At 39.6% G+C, this 18,271-nt stretch overlaps 1 protein-coding gene across 5 annotated transcripts in view; it reads right to left on the reverse strand.

Moving 5' to 3' along the window:
- Window positions 1–347: 347 nt before the first annotated feature.
- The window catches only part of EXTL3 (exostosin like glycosyltransferase 3), a 90,058-nt gene continuing 72,134 nt past the window's right edge, over window positions 348–18,271 (reverse strand). For all 5 annotated transcript variants that reach the window (XM_074287572.1, XM_074287573.1, XM_074287574.1 and 2 more), the window contains 4 exons: window positions 16,866–16,993; window positions 14,417–14,561; window positions 8,724–8,852; window positions 348–3,561 (listed from right to left, as the gene is read on the reverse strand). In XM_074287572.1, the coding sequence (XP_074143673.1) occupies window positions 3,352–3,561; window positions 8,724–8,852; window positions 14,417–14,561; window positions 16,866–16,993 (612 nt within the window). In that variant the 3' untranslated portion in view covers window positions 348–3,351. The remainder of the gene's footprint in view (window positions 3,562–8,723; window positions 8,853–14,416; window positions 14,562–16,865; window positions 16,994–18,271) is intronic.

Raw genomic sequence — 18,271 nt, forward strand, 5'->3', positions numbered from 1 at the left:
CATTGTGTTTTCACATGCACACCAGTCTCTTTCAATGTGCCCCCAAACTATTTCTGAGTCAAACTGAGACCCCCTCGCCTCAGGAGGAGTGCTCTTCTGGGATCACTCAGTCCAGAAGGGATGACCCTGGGCCTCCTAAGTGGCTCCGAGCCCGGCTGATCTGCCCACTTTTCCAGCCCCAATGATTGCCCACTGCCAAACCTACAATGTTGTCCCGATTTGTTCCTTCCATTAGTGACCCTGGACCATCCATAGTTCTCAAGACTCGCATCCTCCAGCAGACCCCAAAGGGGCGCACACACCTTTTTTCTCTGTTGAGGCAAATCAGACACAATCGCCAGGCTACTTGAATTAAATTCTCCATTTATTTTGTCCTCTTACAAAATCCAACAGAGGATCATTGTGCTCATGATTGTGGAGGGGCGAGGGTGGAAAAGGGGTCTTCCCTCTCCCTTTAAAAGTGTCATTTCAAACCAGGAGTGCTCCTTGAGCAGCGGCCCATGAGTGTCATGGGGAGTCAGACCAGAAAAAGGACCACCCCCCTCAACCGTCCCTCTGGTGAGGCTCAGGGAGTAGTCCATGGAGGCAGTCCTGACCAGTCAGGATGGAGATCCACGAGGGAGAGGAACCAAAGCTCGGAATGGCACCAGGAGCACTGGGGCTTGGGAGGACCGCCATGGCCGGCTTGGCCTCTCACATGATGTGAGAAGCTAACTGCCGATGGAATACTTAAGCTGTTCCCCGGGGCAGATGCAGGACCAACTTGGGCCCTCTCGAGCAGCAGAGCTGAGGAAGTCTGTACTAGAGAGGTCTGGACACTCCTTTGGTCCAGACAAGATGGGTACTGAGGTGTCCCCAAACCCCAAGTTTTCTTACTCTAATAAAGAGCCTCTTCTTGAGCCTCTGACCCCAAGAGAATACATAACTCTGTGGGTCTGGCGCTGACCTGTCAGCTCAGCCAGAAGGCCTCTCCTCTTAGCACATAGGGCCGTGTTAATGGAGCTCTTCAGGCTTGGTGGAGCCTTTGGATCTGGACCCTTGGCCTTGGCTTTCCTCTAACTTGTTTCAGTCCCATTCTCCCTTCTCTTCCCCCACCAAAAAAAGGCAACACCCAAAAATTCTCATGGCAGCCATTACACCCTCAGCCTCCAAGGGCTGCCCGGGGATTTAGAATATGACCTGTCAAAATGGGTATCTCCCTTAAAAGCACCCCTTATGGCCTGGGTGATTCCTTGTTATAAACCAATGCACAAGCTCCTCACGTGTAAAAAGTAGCAGCCATCTATCACAAAATTCAAAATCTATCTTCTCTGGCTTTCCCAAGGCAGGGAAGGCCATAGCTCCAGGGATTAAGAAATCAGGGAAAGAAGAAATGGGGAGTGTGAAACAGGATTATGCAGCTGACATCACTCCTAGCTGGGCTGCAAGATAAAGACTCCTAAAGTTGGTAAGTGACTTTGTTCATATGTCAAAGGTAAAACAAGAGAGACTCTGGGGTGGACTTGTGGAGGGGAGCACTGAAACCCTAGGAGCATCCCTGTCAAGGTGATAGGTGCTCAAAGACACTGGTCCCCACCTGCCTCTGAAAAGAGCTGTCTAAAACTAAGGCAGCTCAAGATTACATTGGGGAGGCTGTAGATGCAGAGAAAGAAAGACAGAAAAGAGAGAAAGAGAGATTGTAGGTGAGAGACAGAGAAGAGAGAGAGAGAACAGAGATACACACAGAGATTGTGTATGTATGTGAGCATGTGAGAGAGAAAAGAGGGATGAAGGGAGGGAGAGAGAGGGGAAGGAAAAAGGAGAGAAAGATGGAGGAGAGAGAATATGTACCCCAGTTGCAGCAAGACACTTTAGGAGGTTACAGCAAGTACAGATGGACAGAGGTGGAAGCAAGAGACAGGGATGGGAAACTAGTTTAAGGCATGTGAATGACTGGAGGATTGAGCCAAATCAAGCTTCCTGTCAGCTGCCATGGGCCATGTGGCTATGGTCTGGATATAGTGTTGGATATTAACAGTAAAAGTTGAGTCCCTAAGAAGTTGTGTCCAGCTCCCAACGGACTCAGACTGATTTATTTCAGGCTTAGCCCCAGGTCTGGACTTGAGGGCAGGTGGAAGTAATGTGGGGGGTCTTCATCACTACTTTGGAAAACCTGAGGAAGAGAGGAAGGGAGGCTAGGACGGGTATAAGGCAGCCCTTGGGATCTCACACTGATCCAAAATGTATCCCATTTCTTTTTAGGGTTCCTCCCAAACTTTACAGGTCCTGGGACCAACTAAGTCTTCTTCAGAGTCCAAAGAATACAAATTATTTAAATGCCCCAAGGCCAGATAATCAAGGATCTATGTCAGGACTAATTTCACCAGGGTATCTGTCCCACTTCTCGAGGAGGGACAACCCGGCCAGCCGGGATACAGAAAGGAGGCTCTACTTAAGCTTGCTGAGCCATTCTAGAAGCCCCTTCAGATGCACCTGGCAGCTGAACTACCAGTTTTCCCTTTCTCTCATCCAAAAATGCAAGACGCAGGTGATTTGAAGGCAACAGACAACAAAGGACAGGGTTCCAAACACTGAGGCAGGAGGGCCGGCTCCGCTGGGCTACAGGTTCCTGCTCCTCCCCGTGTTCAGTCTTGGCTTAAAAAGTGGAAAGGGAGGAGAAAGGGAGGATGGGGATGGGCCCGGGCATGGGCTCTGATGAGGAAAACCCCATTCCCAACTTGTTTCAACACAGACATCCCTAGGGAATGAGGGAGGATGCCTTAGGTGGGGAGACAGGATGCGAGGTTGGGAACCAACTCCATCCCAGCTAAGAAGAGGAGGTCTCTGAAGCCTGCAACTTCTCACGCAGTGAGACAGGCAAAAAATTCAGTCCCCAAAGAGAGATCTGTGGGTGTGGGTGTGTCTGTGTGCAAACATACATACATATGTATGTGTGTGTATATATATGTGTGTATAAAAGCCTTGCAAGGCAAACCTGAAACACTTTCTCTTTAAATAATAACAATGGTTATTATTTTATAATAAAAACCACAAACCAGTCGTCTGGGCTAACGTACTCAGTGAGTGACTATCCCACGTCCCTGTGGTCCTCAGTAGAAGCTGCTGAATAAGTTGGTGGAACCCTGGCACCTCCTGACCAAAGCTCCGGCAGAGAGCAGCCCAGAATCGGTGAGCGCCCGGGCAAGGCTGGCATCCAGGCTGAGCCAGGTGGTACCTTCCCCTCTCACTAGCCCCATTCCGGCAGTGGTCAGACTGGACTACCCAGCTGGTGGTCCTCCACAAGGCTTCCTACACCTCCCGCCCGCAGGTGCCTCCTTCCACGTCATCTCATCGCCAAACCCTGAGGTGCCACTAAATGAACTTGAAGCACTTGGTTTTGTCATGGGGCAGGCGGGTCTTGAAGAGCACGGAGTCCACCCTAAACTGTGTGTACAGCAGGGGCATGTAGCCATACACCTTGACAAAGAAGTTGATGCACTTGTGCCGCTCGTGGAAATGGGAGTCGTCATGGGACAGCGCCTGGGGGCACCCTGGGCACCGGAACGTCCAGCGAGAAGTCACCTGGGGCAGAAAGAGGAGATTAGAGATTCCACGTTAGACTACCCATCCTCACCGGTTTTCTTCCAATGCCTCTTCCCCCCTGGGTGCTCTGTGGTAGAATCTGCCATGGGGCAGGCACTGCCCCCAACAGCACAGTCAAGTGAGGACTCGAGTCAGATAGCCTGCTCTAAGACCTGGGTCTGTCCCTTGCTTACAGGGCTTAGCACAGTGCCTGGCACACTGGAGGTGCCAACTGACATCTGAGAGGCAGCGGACAGCCCACGCCAGGACTCGGGAGTTCAGGGTCGGCACGTCCAGCCAGGGTAACCCTGACCAGGTTCAGTCTCTTGGGCTCTGGGACAACCTGCCAGAAATAGAAGCTGGGGAGGAGCCTGCCCATCCCCAAGGGATCATAAGGCCCCCAAAACACACACAAACCCAACTTTCTAATATTTCTAGAGCACTTTGAAAATTTCTTTCAAAAGCCTTCTCCCAATGACCTCATAATGGGGGTTTCTCAATTTCTTCATATTTAAAATGGGCCTAAGAATATCTGTCCCTATCCACCAATGGTTAAGAAGTAGTCCAGGAAGTACTTTGTAACTGCTAGGAAAGCACTATTACATCTTTCAAATAACAAGCCCCATCCACATTCTTATATTCACATTTTAAGGCTTACAAAGTACATAACTTAACACTCACGTGAGATAAAACAGTACAAGTGTCATTATCCCCATCATAGAGACAGAAAGTCCTCAAGATCACATAAGCCACTTCCGAATTAACTAGATTTCTCAACAGAGATAGATGGGCTAACACATGAAAAGAGAACAGAACAAACATTTATACAGCACCCGCTATGTGCCAGGCACCGGCTAAGTGCTTTACAAATACCGTCTCATACAATCCTCACGACAACGCTGGGAGGTAAATGCTGTTTATGATCCCCATCTTACTGATGGGTTAAGTGACTTGCCCAGAGTCACATAATTACCAAGTGTCCGAGACTGGGTCTGAACTCAGATCTTCCTGCCCAGGCAAATGCAAAGTAGAAGACACTTTAAAGATGCAGCACACATTTACACATTACACATTTGTGTCCTTGAAGAGGGCTTTGAATGATCACGGGATACGAGGGCAGGCAGGAGTGGATGAAGCCCTGCTTGGACCACTGTCACCTGTTTCTCCCTCTTCACCTCCCAGAGCTGTCGTGAACCTAACTTGAGCACACTTTACACATGGCAGGTAACATTCCCCCATACCTGCCACAGACATCCAGTGGAGAGGGGTGACAAACAGGCATGAAAGGATTATGACAAATCTTGCAATTCAATGGTCACACTGATTTTCTAGCCTGTTACTCAGCAATGGGAGTAGCCGAGTGAAATCTCCTTCACTAGGTTATTTTTACTGTCATAGTGATGCTTCAGTAGACTTTCTTCTTTTTCCCCTTCTGATTTCACAACTGTCACACAATCATGAAAAGAAAAATTCTTATTTAACTAAACTGTTTTCATTTTATAAATAATTAAATTTCTTTGGAAATTTTACTTTTTACATGAGCCCATTAACATTCATTAACAATGAATGTTACCATTTCAATATAAGAATAGAGCAAATTAGGTTAAGTTGAAATTCTTTTTGTAAAAAAAATCATGGGGAAAAAAAATCCATATAAGTCCATCAATACTTTGAGCCAAACCCTGGGCCAAGTTATTATGACACAAAAAAGTATGGTGAGACATTATCTTTTAACCCATCAGGAAATTTTCCCTAGGTTGTGTGTGCAGATCAGGGCCAAAGCCCAGGAATTAGTGATATAAGGAAAAACCAAAGGAAGGAAGGAATGAAAAGGGCAGCATTATTATACCAGCCATTTTTGTATCTTTCCAGTAAGGACTTTTGCCTCCAAACAAAGTAAAAAATAAAAGGCTACTACTATTCACATGCTCACGTCAGGTCTACGAATGTACTTTGAAATTTTCACTTTTCAAGGGAAAGATTCTGGTAACCCAATAGGAAATTAAGTGTTAACCACATGGTGTGGGGCTACGAGACAAGAACCCATTGATGGATTCTGTCATGGTACATGTACACATATCCATTTACATTACAGCTAAGCACAGAATCGTGGCATCAATCTGAGTTTACGTCCCAACACAGCGTTGTAAAAACAGAAATCAATGTCTAAATTTGACAAGAACGAAGGTTAGGGGAGCAAGCCATGGCGAGAATACGGACGTGCGCCTGAGAGGAGAGGCCAAGGACACCATGCTGAAGCTGTTCTCAGGCTTAGAGAAGGGTGCAACCACAAGGCACCAACTGCTGTGTCCCGACTCAGGCAGAGAACTGAAATTCTGCTTGCCTAGAAATCCTGTTCTACCACTGAAATAACCCCAATACTATAAATCAGCGCTTGTTATAGTGAAGTGAAAAACAATGTTAGCTTAGCATCAGCCTTAGGATTCAATATTTATGTCTGTATATGAAAATACTGACTTAGCTTGGGCTCCTTCTTGGAAATGTGAGCTACAGAAGATTCATATATATGTGCACTGACTTAGGGGACATAATACATTGATTTAGGACAGAACACTGGCACTTACACCATGCTTAAAAGTTTGCAAAGAGCTTTATGTAAACTTCATGTAAACTATCTTATGTTAGTCACTCATGAGATGGGTGCTAATGTTGTTTTTGTTATTATTATTATAGTATCTCCTTTTTCTAGATGAAGAAAACCAAAGCCAGCAGAGGTCAAGGGACATATTCAGGGTGGCAAAGCCAGTAAGCATCTGAGGAGAGATTTCAGCTCAAGTCTTCCTGATTCCAAGTTTTGAGCTCTGTCACTGCACTCCCTTGCTGCTTTGAAATAGAGGAATGAATACTCTTGATTAGTAGTATATACATGGACTCACTTCAACAATGAGATGAATCAAATCAGTTCTATTTTTTCAATAATGAATAGAACCAGCTACACCCAGCGAAAGAACTATGGGAAATGAGTATGGACCACAACATAGCATTTCCACTCCCTCTGTCTTTGTCCGCTTGCATTTTTGATTTCCTTTTCAGGTTATTTTTACCTTCTTTCTAAATCCTGTGCAGCAAAATAATATGTGTATGGACATGTATACATATATCATATTTAACATATACTTTAACATGTTTAACATGTATTGGTCTACCTGCCATTTAGGGGAGGGAGGGGAAAAGTTGGAACAGAAAGTTTTGAAAGGGTCAATGCTGAAAAATTACCCATGCATATATCTTGTAAATAAAAGGAAAAAAAAGAAAGAAAGAAAAAGTATACACATGACACTTATCAATCTGAAGATTTTTCTACCCTTCTAAAGAAGACACAGGCTACTTAGTCTGATTGAGATGCAGGTAACTCTCTAGACTATAAATTACAGAAACTCTGTAATATGCCTGGGTGAAAGGAGTACCCATGTTGCCAAAATCATAAGCCCCTGATGTGCCAACATGGAAACAGGCAACACAGTAGGGAAGCAACTAACCAAACAGGACAGTAAATCCAGGGCAAAAATTCATATTAGAAAGCCCAAGAGGGAGGAGGTCATAGGCTCCAAAGTCTAATCTCAAGGACATGACCTTTGGGAACTCTTAGGTAATAAGCAGGCATGCTGGAAAGGAATATTCAAAGCCAAGAGACTTTGGCCCAACCTCATACACTGAACAATGAGGCTGGGGCTTTCACAAACAAGAAACCTTCTACTGTTCATGAATCTCATCTCAGGGACTCCAGTAGTCCCACTGACTCCAGCCAAACTGATTTCAAACTCTAGTTTTACCAGCTACTACATGATAAATGGGAAAGACTGGAGTCACCAAGAGCATCATTTAAATAAATTTCACTGATCAGTAGTATACTATAAAACGAATGCTCGGGGAAGCAGATGTGATGATAGCTAATAGAGGGAATAAAGAAAAAGAGCATCAATCAAAGCTACAAAGAGGTTGCAATAGAAGAAATTGCCCACTCTTCCAATTTCCTAAAAACAAAGTCAGTCATTCCATTCTGGGAAATGCATCACAGGCTACTAGCTCAAGCCTGATATCTGCACTCTCTGCTTCCCATGTATAAAGTCCTTCCACGAAAGCCTGAGCTTTATAAGGCCAGTCAAACCCCTGGGTTACCCCATTCGAGGCTGGCTCATCTGGAGATGCTCTGGGCATCACGTTACTTTTTCCCCAGAAGAAAAACCACACCAAATTTAATGAGGTTCTGTGTACACCATGTTGGAAGCATGGCAGCTTTATCTCCTTTAGCAGTATTTTATAACTAGAATGGAAGATGGTATAAAAGAAGGAGAAATAATGAAGGACTGACAGAATGAACATGGAACAGTCCAAAAAACTTTCTGTCACTGCAATCTTGGGCATAATCTCCCCACCCTCTGCCTTCATTCTCCAAGAGCCTCTGACAACTTATTAGATGACTTGAGAGAGAGCTGAAGCCTGATAATCCCTGAGTCTGCTAAGAGGTAAGAATCATAAAGACCATCAGGAGAGTAGGGAGAACATCAGGGACAGAGTCAGGAGGAATCAGGTTTAAATGCCCTCCAGCCCTGCCATTGACTAGCTGTCATTCGCTCTCAGAGCCTCAGATCCCCAGTCTAACAAAAGGGGACAATAATATCTGTACTGCCCACCATGGGAAGTCACTGCAAATAGCAAACTAGATAATACATATAGTATGGGACAAATTTTAAAAGCACCATATTAAACAAAAATGTTGTTATAAATAGAAAAAAAAAAGATCAAACAATTTTCAAAAGTGATAAAGAAATAGGAAAATCCTAGAGGAATATGGCAAAAGAGCAACAAGATATATAAGGATATAGCTTTTCAATGGAGTGCACAGAGTTATGTCTTTGTGAGGTCAAGAAGAGACAGATGCTCCCCTTAGGTTGACAACTTAACCACCCATTCACATGGAACCTTAGCTTACTCTCCCTTCATTCAAAATGGAATTAAAAGCCAATATTCCTCATAATTGGCCAAACAGAAATGGTAACCAGCTATAAGTGAGTTGTTTTTGCAAGACTGGACTAAAAATCAGCATCAGGCCAAGTTTCCTGACTTTTGAGACTGCCAAGAGGAAATCTACAGGGACCACTCATACATCTCTCCTCCAGTTCTTCTTCAGAATATCTCACCTTGATGGGGGGTTTCCGGGTGATGTGAGAGACAAGGAAGTTCATGGCAATATCCTCACAGTTGATATACTCATCCACCATGTCCCGGATGGCCTGGGGCATCACATAGGAGTACAGGTAGGCATAATACTATTGGGAATAAATTAAAGACTCCGTAAGAGGTTATGCAACTTTTTAAGTTAGCACTTCATTTTTACATATAGCAAAAACACATTAGATTCTCTGCCTTCAAGAAGTTTATTATCTACACAGAGAAAATACATATAAGAAAAATTAAAGGACAAATGTTAAATAATAGTTCAAAAATTAGTCATTCACACAGTCAATTACTCTCATGACACAGTTTATAGATCCTTCACCAATCTTATCACCCTCTTATAGATGTGTTTCATTTTTTGTTAATTTCACTAATAAAATATGGCAGAAGGAATCCAACATGATGCTCTAAGCTTAGCATTCTTGGTTTTCTGTGTGTAGCATGATCTTCCCTCCTCGGCAATCTGGTGAAACCTAATAATTCTTTCTCAAAATAATGTTTTTTAGATGCATAAAAGAAAATACATAGCACTTTAACAAAAACAAAACAATTCTGCTGAAAAATGGTTATTTATTTATCTAAAGTTATAGACCCCAGGTTATAACCCCCTGCTCTTAGGTGATCAAAACAAAGTTCAGTGAGACTACCAACTCCCTTTGATTTTTACATTATGCTTTGATCCAATTAATTCAACAAACATTTAATAAGTACCTACTGTTGGCAAAGCACCAGATAGGATGAAGGGGTGGGAAATTGTGATAAACCGTTTAGATAGAGATTACTGAGATAGCAATAAAGAACATGAAGATTGCTTTAATTTTCTTTTACAACCCTATCATCTTTGTAATCAGCTAGCACTCCCAGAAAACTACAACTGTAGTAAACTAGATGTTCCCATCCAGTTCTTGTGTATGACTAAACTTTAGTGGAAAGTCTCTAAATAAGTCTATGGTGGAGCTAAGGAAAGAATCTAAGAACTTGGATTTCCTGTGTCTTCTACCTAACAAAAGCTTCTTTAATTACTTTTCTCTACAGCTACTACAGGCATTTCAGTTTCTTAGAATCAACATTCTGAGTCAGATCTGTCATATATTTAGACTATCTAACTCTATTAGCAACATTTAGACTACCAACTCTTATCTACTCTAACAGTAACAGGGATATAGTAGACTGAATTCCAAGTTCAAAAAAGCAGGAATGCACCCCCAAAACACAACATATTGTCTAGAAGCTAATTACAAACTTGTTATCTGTAAACTTATCAAAACTTTTTTGGAACCAATTTTCAATCTATACCACATCACCTTTAGATAACAAATTCTGAAAGCAATTACTTTCTGCCAGAAGGTGGTAAAGTCCACTAATTTTAGAATAATGGAATTAGGTAGACAACTCTATGATCACCTTTTCTAGACTGTATAAAATTAGATGAAATCTTCTCTTGGCCTTCATTTTTCTGAATGTGAAAATATCTCCACTTTTAAAAAAAATTAAATATCAAAACTTTAAAATCTTTTTTATTCTGCCTCATAATATATGCTACATTATTTTGGCTAATCTTTTCTGGTTCACTGCCAGATTCAGTAAATCCTGCTTAAACTATGATTAACTTAAAAAACTGTGTGCAATTTTTATAGCAATGTAGGATAACAACTGATATTTGATTTCTTATGTTCTTTCTGATGATTTTACTGGTCTTTTTGCCCTTGGCAGCACACACTTGGCAAATTTCTTCAAAGTCAATAATGATTCCAAGCCCTTTTTCTGAGTCATCACTGTTAGCTGGGAGTGCCTCATCCTATAAATATAACTCATGATTTTTACATGAATACCACTTGCCCAAAATGAAGATTATGCCTCACTTCTCCACCCATTCTGAAAGCCTTATGAGATCTTCCTATATTTGCTCTTCATCAACTTGGTGTTTTCCAAAGCCCAAAAAGGCTTTGTGTAGAGTATACCAAAAAACAAACAAACAAATAAATAAATAAATAGATAGATAAATTTGTGCTGTCCATTCTCTTTCACATCATTTATAAAATATTGAACAAAATATGCTCCAATGTAAAATTATGCTAATGATTTAAACATTCATATCCTTTGACCCAGAAATCTTATGGCTATATATATAATATATATATATATATTCCAAGGAAGTCAAATACAGAAAGAAAAATCTCACATAAACAAAAATAACAGTAGTAAAGAACTGGAAACAAGACATCACTGACTGCAAAATGACTAAATAAACAATGGATGTAATTAAATATTACTGTGCCATAAGAATCAATTACCACTTAATTTGCTTACTCAATGCCATGCACCAATCAAACTACCAAGAATTATTTTATATAGCTACAAAAAGATAACAATTTATCTGGAAGAAGAGAAAGTCAAGGATATCAAGGGAATCAATAAAAAAAAAAAAAAAATGAAAGAAGCTTAGCAGAACCAGATCTCAAACTGTACTATCAAAACAATCTGGAACTGGGTGAGGAATAAGAGTAGCTGATCAATGGAATAGATTAAATTCAAAATATGCAAAAGGAAACAAGCACAATAACCTAGTATTTGATAAATCCAAAGATCCCAACTATTGGTGCAAAAACTCATCATTTTGACAAAAACTGCTGAAAAAAGTGGAAAACAGGAAGCAGAAACTAGGAAGAGACCAACATCTCATACTTCACAACAAGATAAACTCAAAATAGATACACAATTTAGACATTATGAATGAGGAATATCATAAGTAAATTAAGGGAACACAAAACCAGTAAGGGATATGGAAAAATAGGTACGCTAATGCACTGTTGGAATTGTGAGCTGTCTTACTATTCTTGAGAAAAATATGAAACTACTATCAAAGAGCTAAAAAACTACATACATTTTGATCCAACAATACCATTATTAGGTTTATAGTTCCAAGAGATCAAAGAAAAAAGGAAAAAATGACCTATATGTAAAAAAATATTTATAGCAGCTCTTTTTATAAGAGTTAAGAATCAGAAACTAAGGAGATTCCCATCATTTTGAAAATGACCAATCTAGGGATAACTAAATGGAGCTGTGGGATAGAACACCAGTCCTAGAGTCAGGAGAACCTGGGTTCAAATAGAGCATCAGATTTTAATACTTTCTTTTTGTGTGACTCTAGGCAAGTCACTTAATTCAATTGCTTTGCAAAGAAAAAAGAAAATTTTTAAAAATGATCAATCCAGTTGTGGTATATGATGTGATAAAATACTGTGTGATATAAGAAATGACAAGAAAGCTGGTTTTCAGAAAAAAATTAGGAAGATTTATATGAAAAAATACAAAATGAAATGAGTAGGACTAGAAGAACATTGTAAAAAAAAAATAACAGCAGTAATGCAATGATAATCAACTGTCAAAGACTTAGCTATTCTAATCAATACAATAATCTGCAACTATTCCAAAAGATGTACAACAAAAAATGTTATTCACCATTAGAGAAAGTGGACGCTGAATACGATTGAAACATTTTCCCCCACTTTATTTTTCTTACTTTCCCTCACACACAATATGGCTAATGTAGAAATATATTTAGCACGAATTCATATGTATATGGGTATATCTCTTACCTTCTCAATTGGTGAGGGAAAGAGAGTTTGGAGTAGAAAATTTTTTTTTTAATAAAAAACATTTTGCATGAAGAATACAGAAGCATGGAAAGACTTATGTGAACTAATATATGGTAAAGTGAACGGAATCAAGAAAACAACAGATATGACAACAATGTATAATGAAACATACATACAGACACACACAAAGAAAGAAAAAAGTTAAAGACTGCAATTATAATGAGCAAGTTTGGCCCGAAGTAGAAGATATAAGAACACACCTCCATTCTTTGCAGATTTCAAAATTATCATGAGAAAGGATTACTGTAGTAAAACTTCACAGATATGCTGATTAGTTTTGCTGACCTGTTTTCCTTTCTGTATTTATTTATTTATTTTTTAAAGAAAAGGCTTTTGGAGAGCGGAAGGAAGGAAGGGAAATAGAGAGAGAGAGAGAGAGAGAGAGAGAGAGAGAGAGAGAGAGAGAGAGAGAGAGAGAGAGAGAGAGAGAGAGAGAGAGAGAGAGAGAGAGAGAGAGAGAAAGAGAAATAGAGAGAAAGGGAGAGAGAGAGAGAGAGAGAGAGAGAGAGAGAGAGAGAGAGAGAGAGAGAGAGAGAAGAAAGAAAGAGAGAGTGAGCACGAAAGGGAGGGAGAGAGGGAGGAAGGGAGAGAGGGAGGAAGGGAGAGAGGGAGGAAGGGAGAGAGGGAGGGAAGGAGGGAAGGAGGAAGGGAGGAAGGGAAAAAGGGAGGAAGGGAGGGAGGGAGGGAGGGAGGGAGGGAAATAATGCATTCATTTTTGGAAAAAAAAAAAAGAACACTGTTTAATTAAAATGATCAAGCTTGTCCCCAAAGAAAAAAGAAAACTTTTTAAAACAAAAGTGGAAAGCTAGAGTAGCAATGTATACACTGTGAAACCTAGTTAATGTGGTTAGTTTTGCATGATTTTTTTTCTTTCTTTTTTATTCTTTGTTATAAAAGATAGCTCTCTAGGGAATATATTTATATCCTCTCTAGGGGATATATTTGGAGATAAAAGCAATATAAAACAAAACACATCAATAAAAAAATTTTAAGTGGATTTCAATAACAGTGCCTACTAGACACTTCTCCATCTATATAAGTGCCTATTTATCCCTATCCTTTGCTCTCTACCTATAAGTCAATATTCTGACAAAGTAATTCCATGTTATCTCTTTAAAAATAACCTTTAGCATGCCACTTCATCAGATTTTTTAAAAAGCCTAATTAAATTATATTTGCTGGCTCCTCAATCATTCTTATTTGTATACTACAAAAACAAACAAAAACCACTTTAATTTTAGACATGATTTTTCCCAAGGCTTTGTGTTCAATGATCTTATCATTTATTATGGATTTTACCAACTTGCTTCATACAGAATTAAACCTCCCTGGTTCTAAGATTCTGAGGGATCACTTTGGTAGAGGGGATTCCACTAGTAATCACCTATAAAAAACAGATTGTTTAAAACTCCTGGGTATGTGATACTTGGATCCTAACAATTTATTTATTTTTAGCCTCAATGATAAAGGTTGAGAATTAGGTTTAAATCAACTCTTGCCTAACTCATCTTGTACTTAGAAGCAACTTGTCTTCTAAGACAAAAGACAAAAAAAAGAATCTTTCCTTTTCTTTTTTTCAGTGTTTCTGCCTTCCTAGGTATTGCTAGAGGTGTCAGCAAAGTATCAAGTAATCCTGTGCTAAAATGTTATTATATTCCCATGTGTATTTTCATTTTAACAAAACAAAGAAAAAAGTCTTCAGGAGCCAATAACTACATCATGCAATAGAAAAGGCCCTTTGTAAGGGTCATTTTTTGAATAAGAGACCCTTACAAAAACCCTTCAAATCATATTACATAGACAACTATCACTTTATAGTAATTCCTGTTTTCTGCTATCAATTTTTTTGATAGCAGACAGAACTTTTACATGTGATCACTCTGATTAAAATAAAGTTCATTTTTCAGATAGGGGAATGAGAATTAATTTAATAAAAATATTCAAATTGGCACAGACTATTACAGTTGGTTCCCCCTTCATTAATGTTTCCTTACCTTGTGAAAGAAGGCAGCACCTGTCAGCACCATGGATAGCTCACAGGAATAGTTGGAGTTGTAGAGCCAGGACTGATGTGGGATATCCCAAGCATGGTATCGACCAGGGAACCCCACAATACGATCTCGAGCTTCTCTCCATACCCTATAAAAAAGGCCATAGACAGCAAAGTTCAATGCCTTGGGAGGTCCATGAAATATTTTAACCTTATTGTTTGCCTAATAAGCACATTAGATGTTTCACCCAATCTATGTTCTAATTCTTATATTCCCAATACTTTCTTTCGTAGTTTGCTACATTTCTCCTAGTCTCTGACATCTGTGTCAAATTCAGAATTTAATCTCATGGGAAAAGAATGAAATCTAAGTGGATTAGAAAGCTGAATAATACAACAGAGAAGGAGCACTACACCACTGAAGTCCAGAAAGCTTGTGTTCAAATCTCTCTTCTGAGCCTTGTGTGTGTGACCTGGGACCTCAGTTCCATCTGTAAAATGAAGGGACTGGACTGGTTGACCTCTGAGCTTCTTTCCAGTGATAGAGATATGAATATTCATAAATGTGCTCACTAAGAATGTTCATTAACAAGGAAAAAAAGTTTCTAGTACTATATTATTTTAACTACGTTATCAGGGTCTTCCTGAGAAGCTGCTATGCCAATATGAGTCAGAGGCCAGACAGACACATTTTTGGGAATATAAGAAGAAAAAAGCATGACTCCCACTTCTCAGGGATGTATCTGCTGTACTATCGAGGCAAAAAACTGTGTAAAGTGACAGGAGAATATTTGCCAGGGCACTACATCATATAGGAAAGCCTCCTGAACCAAGTAGTCACAGCACTATGGGAAAAGCCAGTTTTTGTTCTCAGCACAGTGAGAAGCTATAGTGTATATGACAACTCATTAAGATTGTCATCTAGTAATGACAAGTCATTACTAGACAAATACAAAATAAGAGATTTAACTCTTTTAAGAGCATTTGGGAGATTTTAAATTATCATATCAGTTTTGCAACAAAGTAGACCAAGGGCAGTTTGTCTTCTGGTCTCAAATCTATGATGATAGAATTCTGTATAGTTTCTTGGTAAGATCTGAATGAACTCCTTTCTCCAATGAAAAATATTAATAATTAAGTTGATCAAACTGGCTTTGCTGCCCAGAACCATAAAGGTCATTCTTTTTCCTGTCAAGACCCTATCCACAGACTTTCTTCTTTTACAAAAAGCAATTCTTGTGGGCTTAGCTGCACAAACTGAATTGTTAAGAGGCTGAGTTCAAGGGTTGCCCAAGAGATTCTCTTGACTAACAGAAGTTGTTGGTGCATGCCAGCCATACAATTAAAATGTGGCGACTGTTCTTTTCCTTCTCTTCTGTTGATTGATTCAGATGGAATATTACAGGAGACAGTTTTTTTTTTTTTTTTTTTTTCCAGGATAGAAGATAGTCTGAATAGGAAAACCAACTGGAATTTTAAAGAGAAAGGGTGGCAAAGGTCAGGAAAAAATTAATATGGTCACAATTGAGTCCAATCCTTGAGGCATCTTAATGGCAAACCATTACTGTAACGAGATAGTTATGTGATATAGAGGCAGCATTTGACAACCAGAAATCTCAATTCTTATATTTGGCAAGGTCAAAGGTCACACATGGGGCCTTTGTCTCCACTGTCACATCAGAAGATTTTTTAAAAAGTATATCAATCATGTTTAAAGATAGTAAAAACAAGCAATAGTGTAAATCATTTATTCTTTTGGTTGAGGGATCATGCTCTTGTTTGCCCTGCTGCAGGGCCTATACTGTATCATGGGGCCCCCATTCAAAGAAATTACTTCCAAAGATGGAAGACCACACTTCCCCCAACATTTCCCCACACTGCTTAAACCTAGAAGGACACTGAAGAGGCCATGCTGGCTGTTTTCTATCTTGGTACAGGATGGGCAATTCACAATATGTGAGGATTTATTAAATATAAATCCTTCCTGGCGAAGGAATGAATACTTGCTTCAATAAGACATTAAGAGGCAGCTAAGGGAAAAAGTAGAAGACTGCTGTCTAAATTGACAAAAACTTAATTTATCAATGGAGTTTTGGGGTCACCTCTCCCCTTGAAGGATAATTACTAGGCAACATTTTATTCTAACTCTCTAATTCCCCAGATCCTTAAAGAAAAAGTTAAATAAATGCTTGTTAAATGTACAAATGAATAAGTGATTATAAACTCAAAGGGACTGGGAAAGAAGGAGGCCTAAAATTAGGAATATTGCTCCAGGAAAGAAACTTTTACACAACAAAAAACTGTCTCCCTGAGATCTGTTTGTAGATGTGATATGCTTTTGAATTGAGTGTCCAGGTTCTGGGATCTCATTTTAACTTTTAATATCTGTTCCACACTATCTCTGGAATTTTGTCATATACTCTCTGCTGCTCAAATACCATCTAGCCTCTCACCGAAAGCCAAACATGATCTCATCGTGTCGGAGGTGAGCATCATCATCAATGGACAGGATGGCCTCAGTCTCAATTTCATTCCAGGGTAAGAAGCGATTGTTCAAGCTGTTCTTCTCAGTGCGGACCACCTAAAAGGAGGAAGAAGAGGAAGGAGCACAAAGCACTGTGATAAATGTTACCAAGTGTAACACATGGAAATCAGAAAGAGCTTATACCAGATGAAAACAACTGAGTTTATGGAAGACCTAAGTTTACTGCCATCTACAAAATTAATACACAAGTCTTAGGAAGAAAATTGCTTTTATGATTCAGCAGCTTTGTAGAGTTTAATCTTTATGGTAGTAATCTCATTTTTATTTGCTAATCTGTTTTGTGAAGCAAGTTACAAAGTGGACTATTTTTACACAGTAGAAAAACAAAATCCAAAATCATTTAACATGAAAATAACAGAGTTTAGATTAGGAATTCTGGTTCTTGAGAAACCAGTCACAATGCTATTCAACTTAATTTGACATCCCTAGAATTATTTTATCTTAGAACTAATGCCTAGGATATTATTAAATAATTTCTATTTGCAAAATTAATTCTACATAGCTACTGTCAAATTCGACAGATTCTTCTTAACTTAGGGCATCTTATATCCAATTTTGAAAGGTATTTCAGTGTTGTTAGAAGAGACAGAAACCTTCTAGTTACTAAAACTGACATGGATCACTTAAGTTACCTAGGATGACACATTCACTACACTATGCACCTAACATGGAGTAAATAGCCTTAATCAGCTTTCCAAGAAGTTCTGAAGTAGTAGCATAATACTGCTACAGTGGTATAAAAGGATTGTAGCACACGGTATGTAATCTATTGATGAAAACATGTCAATAATCTGATGGAACTGCAATCAGGCAGCAAGAACATAGCTCAGAGACTTACCCACATTACACCAAGGTTAGCAAGATTTAGAGCTGGGACACCAACTCAGACCTTTTTTGTTCAAGACACTCATCACTAAATCAAGCAGCACAGCCAATGCCCATCACCATCTTAATCACCTAGATTGCAACATTTTGTTTTTATCTTTAACTATCCTAGTCTTGGTGACTAATGCCTATCCTACTTTTCTAAATGAGGCACTACCCATACTGTCGCTATTAGGATAAGCTAGTTTTGAATCTCATCTGAGCTCCTACAACCCAACATAACATAGTCAAGAGCCAACTTAGCTACTTTATTATCTCCTTCTTATTAAATTAATTCAACTGCCATACCAAGCATAGACAAGAAACTTCTTTTCAAGGACTACTATCCCTTACCAAAAGTAAAACAGCTTCTTAGATATTTAGAAAATCCCACTCCAAGGACTGGGGCCCAAATGTCCCCCAAAATGTTTTAATTTCTTCTCTTGAAAC

This window comes from Sminthopsis crassicaudata, chromosome 2 (genome assembly GCF_048593235.1).
Source record: "Sminthopsis crassicaudata isolate SCR6 chromosome 2, ASM4859323v1, whole genome shotgun sequence".
Taxonomy (NCBI): domain Eukaryota; kingdom Metazoa; phylum Chordata; class Mammalia; order Dasyuromorphia; family Dasyuridae; genus Sminthopsis; species Sminthopsis crassicaudata.